Source organism: Notamacropus eugenii, chromosome 3, assembly GCF_028372415.1.
Source record: "Notamacropus eugenii isolate mMacEug1 chromosome 3, mMacEug1.pri_v2, whole genome shotgun sequence".
NCBI classification, from domain to species: Eukaryota; Metazoa; Chordata; class Mammalia; order Diprotodontia; family Macropodidae; genus Notamacropus; species Notamacropus eugenii.
The window spans coordinates 111,511,115-111,524,052 of NC_092874.1; the positions used below are offsets into that span (position 1 = coordinate 111,511,115).

The 12,938-nt window shown below is 39.4% G+C and overlaps 1 protein-coding gene across 1 annotated transcript in view; it reads left to right on the plus strand.

Annotated features, from left to right (window-relative positions):
• The window catches only part of DGKI (diacylglycerol kinase iota), a 552,077-nt gene that overhangs the window by 160,951 nt on the left and 378,188 nt on the right, over positions 1-12,938 (plus strand). Inside the window, exon 3 of the mRNA XM_072652615.1 lies at positions 10,897-10,992. Coding sequence (XP_072508716.1) covers positions 10,897-10,992 — 96 coding nt within the window. The remainder of the gene's footprint in view (positions 1-10,896; positions 10,993-12,938) is intronic.

Sequence of the window (12,938 nt, forward strand, 5' to 3'; positions counted from 1 at the left end):
ACCTCTTCCTGACAGGTAGGGAGATAACATAATTTGGAAGCTGCTACTCAGGTTAGTTCAGGAACAAGATTGGGGAAACAAAGTCTCAGTGCTGGGATTGGCTTAAAGTGGGTTATGAAACTAGGGCATCTTATCTTTAGAAACCTTGAATGAAAAGTCAGGAGGAGGAAGGGTTTTTTTTTAAAACGTGTGTGTTCTCATTTCAGCCCTCTTTCAGGTGGCAAGTCCAAGGAGACCTGAGCTGGCTTTTCAGGCTTTGGGCCCTGACTTTTCTGTCACTAGCACTTTTGACATCAGAATGGATTACAAGGCCAGCCAAGCAAATTCCTGTGATACTAGGCCCTTGGGTAGAGCCCTGATGAATAGAGCTTCTACAGATTGGTGTGACCTTTGTGAACGAGGTGAACTGAGCTACCATATTGGGGGAAGGGAAGATGAAAAAGGATGAGAGGATGAGAGGCGAGCATTGCTGTGGTTGTGTTTGTCCTTCGTTCTCATAGAGGACCATGAGGTCAAGATGATGATGTGACTTGCAGTTGACTTTGATTTGAGTGAGGGAGGACTGTGCAAGGTCACCAGTCTCATTTGCTCCTCCAAAGCCATCTTCAGGATGACTGGAGATAGCCCAGATGTAGTGTCTGCATGTGAGGCATAAGAATGAGTGAGCAGTCTCTCTCTCTCACACACACACACACACACACACACACACACACACACACACACACACATACACCCATACACCCATACACACCTTTACCTTGGTCACTCTTCCACTCATTCATCACCACAGGTTAATAGGAAAATCTCTAGATCTTGAGGGGCAGCAAGGTGGAGCAGTGGATAAAATCCTAGGCCTGAAGTCAGGAAGACTCATCTTCATGAGTTCAAATCTAACCTCAAACACTTATTAGCTTTGTGACGCTAGGCAAGTTAGTTTGCCTCAGTTTCCTCATCTGTAAAATGAGCTAGAGAAAGAAATGGCAAACCACTCCGTTATCTTTGCCAAGAAAACCCTAAATGGGGTCATGGAGAGTCAGACCAAACTCAACAACTAGATCCTAAAGCTGCAGAGTCCCTCAAACATTTCTCTGGGTCCAATTTCCTGCTTTTCAGGCAGAAATTCCTAAGCATTTGCATTATAAATTGAATCAGTCAACCAATCGGCAAGCATTTATTCATTACACTGGGGTGAAAGACAAAAACACCCTTTGCCCTCTGAGAGTTTTCTGTCAGAATATTTTAGGAAACTCTGTAGTTATCTTTTACAATGAAAAAAAAAGAATTCTTAAGCAGGGTTTCTGTGTTTAGAAAATAAACATGGCCTAGTGAAAGAAAACTAGAGAGCAGATGTGATGATATAAGGGAAGGGGGCTTAGAGTCCAGAGATACTGAGGTTTGAATCAAGCCTTCTTCTGTATCTGATATAATGTGCCTGAAAGGGAGCTACAATTTGACGCGTAAAAGCTTGAAACCTACTGCATGTAGAAAGTGTTTTAAACAGTTCAAACAGGACAGTGTCAAATAAAAGTCAAATATTATTATTAATTCATTTAGAATATATCCAGAGGCTTTTGAGCTAGAAAAGAATGTAGCGATCAGCTGTTTCAACCTTCCCATTTTATAAATGAGGGAACTGAAGCCCAGCAGAGTGAAGGAATGTGTTTATCATGGGATAGTGAATAATAAACAGGGCTGGCCTTCAGACAAGGCCCTCAGACACCAGATGTCCTGCGCTTTCCATGATTCCATGTCTGTTCTCTCAAGTCAAAAATTCCATGTCTCAATAAAAGTTATTGCCAAGGATTCATTTTGTAATTCTTTTTCCATCAGTAAACAAATAAAAACTATTTCCCTAAGCTTTTAATTAGTCATATACATTTCCTATGATCATCATAAAGCCAAATTTCAGTCTCTTTTCTTGTATTTCTTGTTTTTTTGTAGGGTATTTTTATAAGCAATTAGTTGGCACAACAGACAGTGTTGGGTCTGGAACTTGAAAGACCTTAGTTTAAATCTTGCCTCAAACTCTAGCTGTATAACCCTGAATATGTCGTTTAACCTCTCCTAGCCTCAATTTCCTTATCTGTAAAATGGGAACAATGATAGAATGTACTCCACAGGGGTTGCTGTGAACATCCAAGGAAATAATATATATAAAGTGCTTTGAAACCCTTGAAGTGCTGTATGAATTCTTAGAGCTGCTGCTGCTGCTGCTATGGCTACGACTGCTGTTGCCACCACCATCACGCTACCACCACTACCACAGAGGGAGAAAGGAATTCACTATCACAGCTCATTTTACAGATGAGTAAACTAAGGCAAACAGAGTTAAGTGACTTGGCTAGGGTCACACAGCTAGTAAGTGTCTGCGGCCAGATTTGAACTTATGTCTTCCGGATTCTAGACTTGGTGCTCTATCCGTTGTGCCACCTAGCTGCTCTTCATCTACTGATGGATCCACATAATATCTAGAAAATGCAATCGTTGTTCATAGTGACTCCTGTATCAGTGATGGTAGGGGCAGTGATACATGTGTATGTTTGATGGCATAAAGGGAAGGGCATGGATGTTTATGCATATGTGGATTTATATGGATAATTCTATGACTGCCTGTGTACAAGAATCCCAAATAGATACATTAGAGAAAGATGATTTTTTTATTAAAAAAAAAAAAAGGATTCAGGATAAGGTCCGCATAAGCTGCCCTACATCTTTTAAGGTTATCTTAATAAATCATCAATTGCTTGACCAAAATAATAGAGGGGAAGAGGAGGCAAGGAGTCAAACGTTTTTAAAGTTTAAAAGGTTAGGAGCTATTTCTAATTGAGAGTTAGACTGGAAATGAAGATAAAGCACCTCTGATGTGAGCTCCTCCAGTAATCCCAAGGGGAATCATAATTTAGTTATAAAGATATAACTTTACTTGCAACCATTCAAGAGAAGCTCTCTTGCCTGAAGCTAGGTTCAACTGTATTCATTTCCTTCCTCTTTTTTTTATTTGTTCTTTCTTTACTTTCCTTCTTTTCTTCCTCTCTGTATTTGTCTTTGTCTTTCTTCCACATCTATCCTATAGACCAGGGGTATCTGTGCTACCTGGATTATACAACCCTATCAATAAAACATTTTTGAGTCTCCTCCCAGTATGTATGCACGTACATGTAAAGTATTTGCACGTATTTCTGTACTAATAATTATGTAGAATAGAGGTGACAAATGCACTGTGACTACAACACCCCCTAGTGATGGTCTAATCGGATTAAATGTAATTGAAAAATATTTAATGAAATAAATGAAATACAATAAAATGTAGATAATGTTAACGTGTGGTTGATATGCAGCCATCAGGGATCCTTCTAAAAAGTTTAGTAATTCCTGTTTCTATTTGAGTTTGACATCATTGATGCAGATTACATAACTTACCACAAATAGAAGTTTTAAAGGGCTGAGACAGAGGTGAAATAATACTTGATCCTCTGTTTAGTAAGGAGCCAGTGGTATTTACTGAATAATGGAGTGATATGGTCAGATCTGCTCACTTTGCCAAATGACACTGACAGCAATGTAAGAAGGTGAATTGGAGAGGGGAAGGACTTGAGGCAGGGAGACCATTTAGGAGTTTTGGCAACAGTGAAGTTGAAGGTGAGAGGTGATGAGGGTTTGAACTAGGGTAGTATTTGGGTGAGTAGATAGAAGGAATCAAATAAGAAAGAAACTGAGGAAAAGTAGATAAAATTTGGCAACTCATTAGTTACATAGGTGGGACAACAGTGAAGTTGAAGGTGAGAGGTGATGAGGGTTTGAACTAGGGTAGTATTTGGGTGAGTAGATAGAAGGAATCAAATAAGAAAGAAACTGAGGAAAAGTAGATAAAATTTGGCAACTCATTAGTTACATAGGTGGGAGAAGTGAGGGGTTAAAGATGATACTGAAGTTGAGAAAACTTGGGTGATTGGAAGGACAGTGGTGCCCGCACAGGTGAAAAGAGGTTGGAAGATGGGGGAGTGTATAAAGTCATGTCATCTATGATACAGATCATGATACACCACACTTGCTCATTCTAGATGCTTCACTCTGTCCCGCCCAAAGCAAAAAAAGGTACAATTTTTCTTTATCAGTCACAGTTACCCAAGTCAAGAATCCAACCTTCAGGGGGCACCTCTCACAGCCATGAGTTGATCTTCAGGGCAAGTTCAGGAGGAGGACTGAGGTTACAATTTCCCAGGGAGTCAACCAATGAATTTTTGTTGTTTAGTCATTTCAGTCATGTCTGACTCTTCATGACCCTATTTGAGGTTTTCTTGGAAAAAATACTGAAGTGGTTTGCCATTTCTTTCTCCAGAGCATTTTACAGATGAGGAAACTGAGGCAAAGAGAGTTAAGTGAATTGCCCAGGGTCACACAGCTAGGGAGTGTCTGAGATTGGATTTGAACTCAGATCTTCCTGACTCCAGGCCCGGTACTCTTGCCCCACATAGCTGTCCTTAACCAATGAATAAGCATATGCCAGGCACTGTGCTAGGTGTGCAAGATGTAAATACAAAAAATGAAACAATTTCTACTCCCAAGAAATTTATATTCTCATGGCAAAACAGTAAATACAAATATAAACATATACAGAATAAATAAAAAGTGATGAAATACCAATGAATACAAAGTAATTAAATAGAAGGTAATTAGGCAGGAAGTATGGGCAATTAGGCAATACAGTGGATAGAGTACCAGACCTGGTGTCAGGAAGACCTGAGTTCAAATCCAACCCCAGAGACTTGGTAGCTGTGTGACCGTGGGCAAATCACTTAACTCAGTTTGACTCAGTTTCCTCATCTGTCAAATGAGCTGGAGAAGGACATGGCAACTACTCCAGTATCTCTGCCAAAAAAAAGGGGTCATGAAGAGTCGGACATAACTGAAACAACTGAACAACAGCACAGTTAGTTAGGGAATTTGCAGTTGGGGAGACAAGGAAAAACTTCAGAAGGATTGGATCAGGACAAGTCCCAATGAGCTGACCTAGATCTTTTAAATGTTCTTCTTTTTTTGATAAATCATCAGTTGTTTGATTTAACTAGTGGAGATAAAGAAAAGAGGTAAGGAGGCAATGATACTTCTGTCAGCCAAGTACCGTTCAGTGGGAAGGTAGGGGAGGGCAAGGGAAAACAGAAATTATCTTCAACATGTTTGCTCTATGATTGAGGATCTATTAAATTTTAGGAGAGGACATAAGCTAGATGATCTGTCTGCACCAATACAGATTATATCCAGAAAGATTACTAATAATGCTATCTTCCGTTATCACCACCACCACATCACTATGCTGAATTCACTTTTAAAGTTAAAATGTTGGGACTCATTGCAGTGGTGGTTGGGGGCTATTTGAAGGAAGAGTGATTCTGTGAGATGGAGGTGAGGAGAGAGTTTATTCTAGGCTCCATTCCATGGGGAATGGGTAGTATAAATGTATATAGGTGGGAGATGGAGTTTTGTGTTTGAGGAACAGAGAGAGAAGCCCAGTTCTGCTGGATCACAGAGTGAAGGGCTGTAGCTGATAGGGGGAAGGTCGACTGAGGACAAGTTGTGAAGGGCTTTAAAAGTTAAACAGAGGACCTTATATTTTATCCGGGAGGCAATAGGGATCTGCTAGAGTTAATGGAGTAGGGAAATGACATGATCAGATCCTGGTGACGCTTTGACAGCTGCTGTGGATAGCAATTAGCTGAGGTTACAACCATCCTAAGAGGCTCAGAAGGAGGGAACCAGGAATCTGATACAGCAGAGGGAGAGAAAGGCTGGTGGATTGTTGGAGGATAAGGGTAGGTGGGGTTGTGTTGGAGACAGCTTCTTGGATTGGCTATCACAGTGTGAGGTGGATGCAACCTGTCTTTCCATCCTCCAACTGGTTAATCAGATCTTGGCCTTCATTTTGGAAGGTCAATAAGAGGGATCCTTCTGACAATGTACCTGTGAATCTTTGTAGATAATGTTGTAAATGCTAATGTGGTGGCAGTGGTGATAGTGATAATGATGGTGATGACGGAAGAGATGACTTGGTAGCATTTTTAGTAATTATTCTGTATGTATTCTGTGCTTCTTGTGTTGGTGCAGACAAGTCATCTAGCTTATTAGCTCTTTTCCTAGAACTTTAATGGTAAGTCAGTCATAGAGTAATCATGTCCAAGATGACAGCTCTTTTTCTTTGCCTCCTCTGCCCTTTCCACTGAATGGTGCTTGGTTAACAGGTGTGTCATTGTAAACTTAATTGAGAGATAATGCATTTAAGCAGCTAAGTGGTGCAGTGCTACAGCAATTGACCTGAAGTCAAGAAGAGCCAAGTTCAAATCTGACTTCAGATTCTTACCAGCTATGTGATCCTGGATAAATCACTTTGCCTCTGTCTCAGTTTCCTCAACTATAAAATGGGAATATTAATAGCACCTACCTCACAGGGTTGTCATGAGGATCAAATGAGATATTATTTGTAAGGTTTTTAGGGTGCTTGGCACATAGTAGGCATTATATATTTTCCTTTAAGTGCTTACTATAATGGCAAGCACTGCTCAGTTCTTGGTTTACAAATACAAACAAACAAACCCAATCCCTATCTCAAGGAGCTTACATTCTAATGAGGGAAGATAGTATGTAAAGGGGAGCTGGAAAGGGTGTGGTGATAAATACCTATTCAGGGGCATGACAGCTGACCAGGAGGTGAGAGAAGCCTGGAGATTGAAGCCACAGGGAAGTGAGCATGGTCTGAGGGCCTCCTGAAATGCTGCTTATTTGGAAGGATGAATTCCTGGTCCCCTGGCCAGAGACCCACCAATCAGAAGAGAGGGCTGCTGGGTAAAGGCATCTCCAGCTTGGTCTTGCTATTGAAGGGAAGTGAAGAAATCCAGAAAATGTGGAATGGATGTGCATCTAGACTTAGGATATTTATTGGTTCCTCTCTGCCTTAGATAACATCCGTATAATCAACTTTGGGTGAGACTCTTAGAAGCATAGATGAATAGGAAACCTGGAATCCTAGAGCTGAAGGGATGTTAGAGATTGTCTAGTTCAATGCATACTTTGTCTTGGCTACAATACCTGTAACAAGTGGTCATTCAGCTTCTGTTTGCTGTACTTCAGGATCTCCAGTGACAGGGCACTGATTATTCTTTAAGGTGAACTTTTCAATTTTGGGACAAATTTTATTGTTAAGGCTTGAACTCAAATCTCTTTTTTCTCCCTTCCTTCCTTCCTTCCTTCCTTCCTTCCTTCTTTCCTTCCTTCCTTCCTTCCTTCCTTCCTTCCTTCCTTCCTTCCTTCCTTCCTTCCTTCCTTCCTTCCTTCCTTCCTTCCTTCCTTCCTTCCTTCCTTTTCTCCTTTATGACCAAGCAGCAAAAAGTCTCATTGTACTTCTATATGACAACCTTTCACTTATTTGAAGACAGTAAACATATCCCTGCTAAGCTTTCTCTTTTCGAGGCTAAATACATCCAGTTGTAGGAGACGAGACTTCTTTTAAATGCAGGAATAATCTAAAGTCCTTTCAAATGCAAGTCACTTGCCGTAACCAGTTTGATTTCTAAATTCAAATTGCTTGAAGGCATATATGGCTTTTTATGAAACTTGGAGGTGACGTGAAACAGGGGTAGCTAAAGGATTGATGACAGAATTTAGATACAAAAAGATCTTAAAAGATTAGAATATAGATGACATCTCTACTAACACTCAGTATAATAGGATTAAATGTAAATTGTTCTTGAGTCCAAGAAAAAAACTTTAAGTCTAGGATTGGAGGGTCATGGTTGGATATCAGCTGATGAGAAAAATATTTCTGGGTTTTAATGTATTGTAAGCTCAATATGAGCCAGCAGTATCATGTGTCAGCCACCCAAAGCTAAGGCAACCTTAGATTACATGCACAATAGAATATAGTACCCACAAATTTAACTCCAGGTCAATTTGTAGCATTGTGTACAATTCCAGGCATCATATTTTAAGAAGAACAAAGACAAATGAGTTCATTCAGAGAAGTCTGACTGGGATGATGAAGGAAATTGAAACCATATTGTATGAGGATTGATGGAAGAAGTAGGAGATTTTTCATCTAGAGAAGAGAAACCTGGAGGAAACACATAATTGTTGTCTTTAATTGTTTGAAGGGCTGTCAGATAGAGGAAAGATTAGACATGTTCTGCCTGGTTTCAGAGCTGACAGAATGGAAATTGTAGAAAATCAGATGTCAGTTCAATACAAGGAAGAACTCAGAAATCAGGGCTATGCAGATACAGACTGGGCCACCCTAGGAAGAAATGAGCTCCTCATCACCATGGCTGTTCAAGTAGAGGCATGATGGCCCCTGCTGTGCAGTTATTAAAGGGGGTCTGAGGTTTCACTAGATGATCTTTGAGGTCCTTTCAAACTTTGAGATTTTACAATTCTGTGAAATTCTTCAACAAATGTTTATTAAGCATCAATATATCATTCTGATGTTCAATCATGTCTCTTTGTGACCCCATTTGTGTGTTTTCTTGGCAGAGACACTGGTTTGCCATTTCCTTTTCTAGCCCATTTTAAAGATGGGGAAACTGAGGCAAATGGGGTTAAGTGACTTGCCCAGAGTCACACAGCTGTTTAGTGTCTGAGGTCACATTTGAACTCAGGAAGATAAGCATTTCTGACTTTAGGCCTGACACTATCCATTTCACCACCCAACTGCCCCTAGCTGAAGTTCAGTCTCCTCATTTTATAGATGAGAAAACTGAGGCTCAGGCAAATGAAGTGACTTGTCCACCACCACATAGTTATCATCAGAGGGGATGAACCCAGGTATACAAACTCTAGAGACTGTCTTCCTTCCTGCACGTTGCTTCCACAATCCAAAGGAATAAGATTTTGACAGCTTGATAATTACAGGAGAGTAAGGCTAATGTCCCTACAGTAAGACTCTAGTTTTCTACTTAAACCTAGAAAATAAGTTTGCTTTAAAAAAATAAAGATATGTTTTTACAAATATGAATTTAAGTTACATTTTCACTTCTTTAAGGTGAGAAAATGTTTCACCCTTGACTAAACTTCTGGAACCTAAATGAGAATGGGTTCTACTAGGAAAGCTGTAGTGTTATTGCATGTACATTTTATGCGTGGGTTAGATTTTAGGTGGCTCAGATAAAGTTGACTGTATGATTTCATTCAAACCTATACAATACACATTCAAGCCTATGTTATAATCATGTGAAAGGAAAAGAGTAATAGCCATTCTGGGAGCAGCTAGGTGGTACAGTGTATAGAAGATTCCTCTTCATAAGTTCAAATCCAGACTCAGACACTTCCTAACTGTGTGACGCTGGATAAGTCACTTAACCCTGTTTGCCTTAGTTTCCTCATATGTAAAATGAACTAGAAAAGGAAATGGCAAACCACTGCAGTATCCTTGCCACAAAACCCCAAATGAGGTCACAAGGAGTGGGACACAATAGCAGTTGTATGGTGAGCAGCATGAGAAACAATGTTGAATCTGGAGGATGTGGATTTGAGTTCAAATTCTGACTTGTGACTTGGTATCCTGAGATCTTAGACAAACTTTCTGTTCCTCAGTTTTTGAAAAAGAAAGGTTTAGACTATTTAACATCTCAGGTTCTTTTGGGCTTTGAATCCATGATCCTATGCCATGTCATCATGAAGAACTGAAACTGATTTTCCTGCATGGTTTATAGAATTCTCATAATTTTACAGTATATTTTATAGAATTTTTTTTTGTCTTAGAAGCTTATTTTTTTTTTTCAGGCAGCAGGCCTGATTCAGCTTTTGAGTGGGAGCATATAAATTGTTGATGTTCAATAGCTGTGACCAACTTTTTCATGGTCCCAAGTTTCCATTTAGCAAAATGTAAGAAGGAATTTACTTCAGCAGAACTCCAACACTTTAAAACAGCCCAGGTGGCACTTCAAAGGCCCTTCATGTACGTTCTAGGCAGTAGAACCTCACAGTTCTGATAGCTACCCTTCCCTTCAGGTTGGAGCAGATCCAAGTTGATGTTACAGTGAAAGCTCACGATTTAGGATGAATTAAAGAAATATCCATTTAACTTAGTAACTGCAGATCATTTCTAAGGAAATATAGGGTTGTTTCTATTTTAAATTAAACACCATTTGGTTAATCTAGTGGTTCAAAATAGCTTTGTCAAGTAAATGTTATCTTTCTCCTTAGGGCAAGGGTTCTTTTTTGGTGTCAGTCTGGTGAAGCCTATAGGATGCTTCTCAGAATAATGTTTTTAAATGCATAAAACAAATTATGTAGGATTATAAAAGAAACCATTGATATTGAAATACAGTTGTCAAAATAATATGTAAAGAGGGTTCTAGCATCTCAAGGTAAGAACCTTTGTCTTAGGGGGCTTGCTTTAATGGACAGGTAAGAAAGCTTGGTGAATAACCAATTATATATCTTAAAATATAGATGTTATCTAAGTGCTTGAAAAGTCTCTTTCTCTTTAAGTAGTAAAAACATCATTCCTGTAAGATATTTTACATTATGCAGTATCAACAAGAATTTGCTGGGCAAAGGCAAATGAATCCCTTCACCTTTTGAATTGTGACAGATTCCGAATTACTGAGGCCCACATGAGTGTGTTAATGACAGAATCCATTAATCCTTAGCACACGTGGCTAAAAATACCACTGTTCCTAAAGCCTGGGGCTATCTCTGTCCCAAATCAAATACAGCCCTCCAACCCAGCAGATTTGTATTTCTCCCTCCCCCTTTCCAGAATTTTGGAAGAATGAATTTTCATTCATTAACTTTTTTCCTTTTAAAATAGCTGTTAGATTTGCATTTTTTACTCTTAGTTCTCATGCCTGCATCTCCCCTCAACCCCTGAAAGGGAAAACCAAACTAAAACTGGTCTTTTCTCTCCAGGAGAATGCTGTGAATGGAGAACACCTGTGGCTGGAGACCAATGTCTCAGGAGACCTGTGTTACCTCGGGGAGGAAAACTGTCAAGTCAAGTTTGCAGTGAGTGTTAGCCTCATACTTTCCTGATGTCTGTGTAATTTTTTTCTGCAAGAAGAGTTATGAGACTGCTTGATCAGATAGAAAGGAAGGGTTTTCTTTCCTTATATTCCAAGAAGTAAATTAACAACCCTGTCTTGAAAAAGGGAGGCCATTGGTTATCTCCTGGAGCGTAAAGGGTCAGGATGAGGACACAGTTTCCCCAGTCATTATAACATCATAGTATTCAAGAGTCGAGGTCAACATTTATGATTTGATTATGTGGCACTGTGTTTTCTACCCTTTACTTTTTGTGACTAAATCACGTAAGTGTGATGATGGGTGGGGAGGGAACAGAGCAGAGGGGAATCATTTGATCAGAGACTAGTTTACACTCTCCACTAGAGGAAAAACGTAAGCAGAATTTTTCCATGGCTGGGTCCACAGTAGGGTGGGATGTGAGTATACGTCTGTGCTATACGCAGTATATGTGCTATATGGTAGGGCAAGGGGAGAACATGGCCCAACAGGAACTGAGGAGGAGTACCAATTTACCAGAAACTTTGTAACTTCTGATAGGCACAGACATGCATGGTGACATTATGAAACAGATGAGGGGAATGATATGCTACACAGATGACTGTGCTTAAATGAGTTTTAATTGTTATCGCATTCCATGGAAAAGGACATGATTCCTTTAAAAGAAAATATTCTTTATTGGAGAACAACTCAAAAATATCACACGGGAGCTGTAGCCCTTAATGTCTAATTAATAATAAATAGAATTATGCATATTCAAATTATTGATCAGGAAAAGATGTGGAGAAAGCTTAGACTAAGTTACTCAGAGGAAGAGAGGGCAACATTCCTTTCTGTATGGGAAAAAGACAATACCAGGATGTTCGGTATTGAAGAACACATGACATCATTTCTCCCTTTCTTCTTGGCAACAAGAATAGGAGAAAAAGTGGGGAAGGGAGTGAAGAGAGGAAAGCTCATTTTTCTACTAATTTGTAAGTGGAGGCCAAGTCCTTCCCTCCTGGAGGCGTTAAAGACTACGGAGCAGAAGAAAATCTACAAGTGTTTTTGATGTCTAGATACTCGGAAGCTCCAAAAAGTTGAAAAGTATAAACTGTATACATCTAGTAAAGACTTTGATTTTGAGGCAATAGATTTGTGGGGAAGTTAGATCTACTCAAATCTGGGGAGGAATCAGAATTAATGTAGACTTATTTTGTTAAGCTTAAGAAGGTCAGCTAGGTGGTTGAATGGATAGAGTACCAGGCCTGTAGTCAGGAAGATCTGAGTTCAAATCCAAATTGAGACACTTACCAGCTATGTGACCCTGAGCAAGTCACTTAACCTCTGTTTGTTTCAGTTTTCTCATCTGTAAAATGGGAATAATAATTAAGCACCTATTTTCCAAGGTCTTTGTATGGATCAAATGAGATATTATTGTAAAGCTTTTACTATGCTCCCTGGTACACAGTAGATGTTTATTGAATCCTTCCTTCCTTCCTTCCTTCCTTCCTTCCTTCCTTCCTTCCTTCCTTCCTTCCTTCCTTCCTTCCTTCCTTCCATCTTTCTGTTTAAACGCTAGTAAATGAAATTTCTATTTTACCTAGAGTTTTGTACTTCTTCAAATCTTGCTTTATGTGGTGCATTCTATTTAATTATAGTGTTCTTTCATGTTTGGGTTTTTTAATTCTAGTACACACTCACATTTTTTTAAACTTTAAGAAGCACATGTAATTGGGGAAAAGTGTTATTTTCAGTTAATCAATTTTTTGGGAAGCCTAGTTATTTGGGCACCCTTCAAAACAGCAACTACCACCTGGCAACAGTTTACCCTGACTGTGAGATAGGTATATAGGAGGAATTAAAAAACTTCGTTCGCCTTGGCTTTGTAAATTACATAGTATGAAAATAGTTTATAAAACATAAAGAGCTACGAGAAGTAGTATGGCATA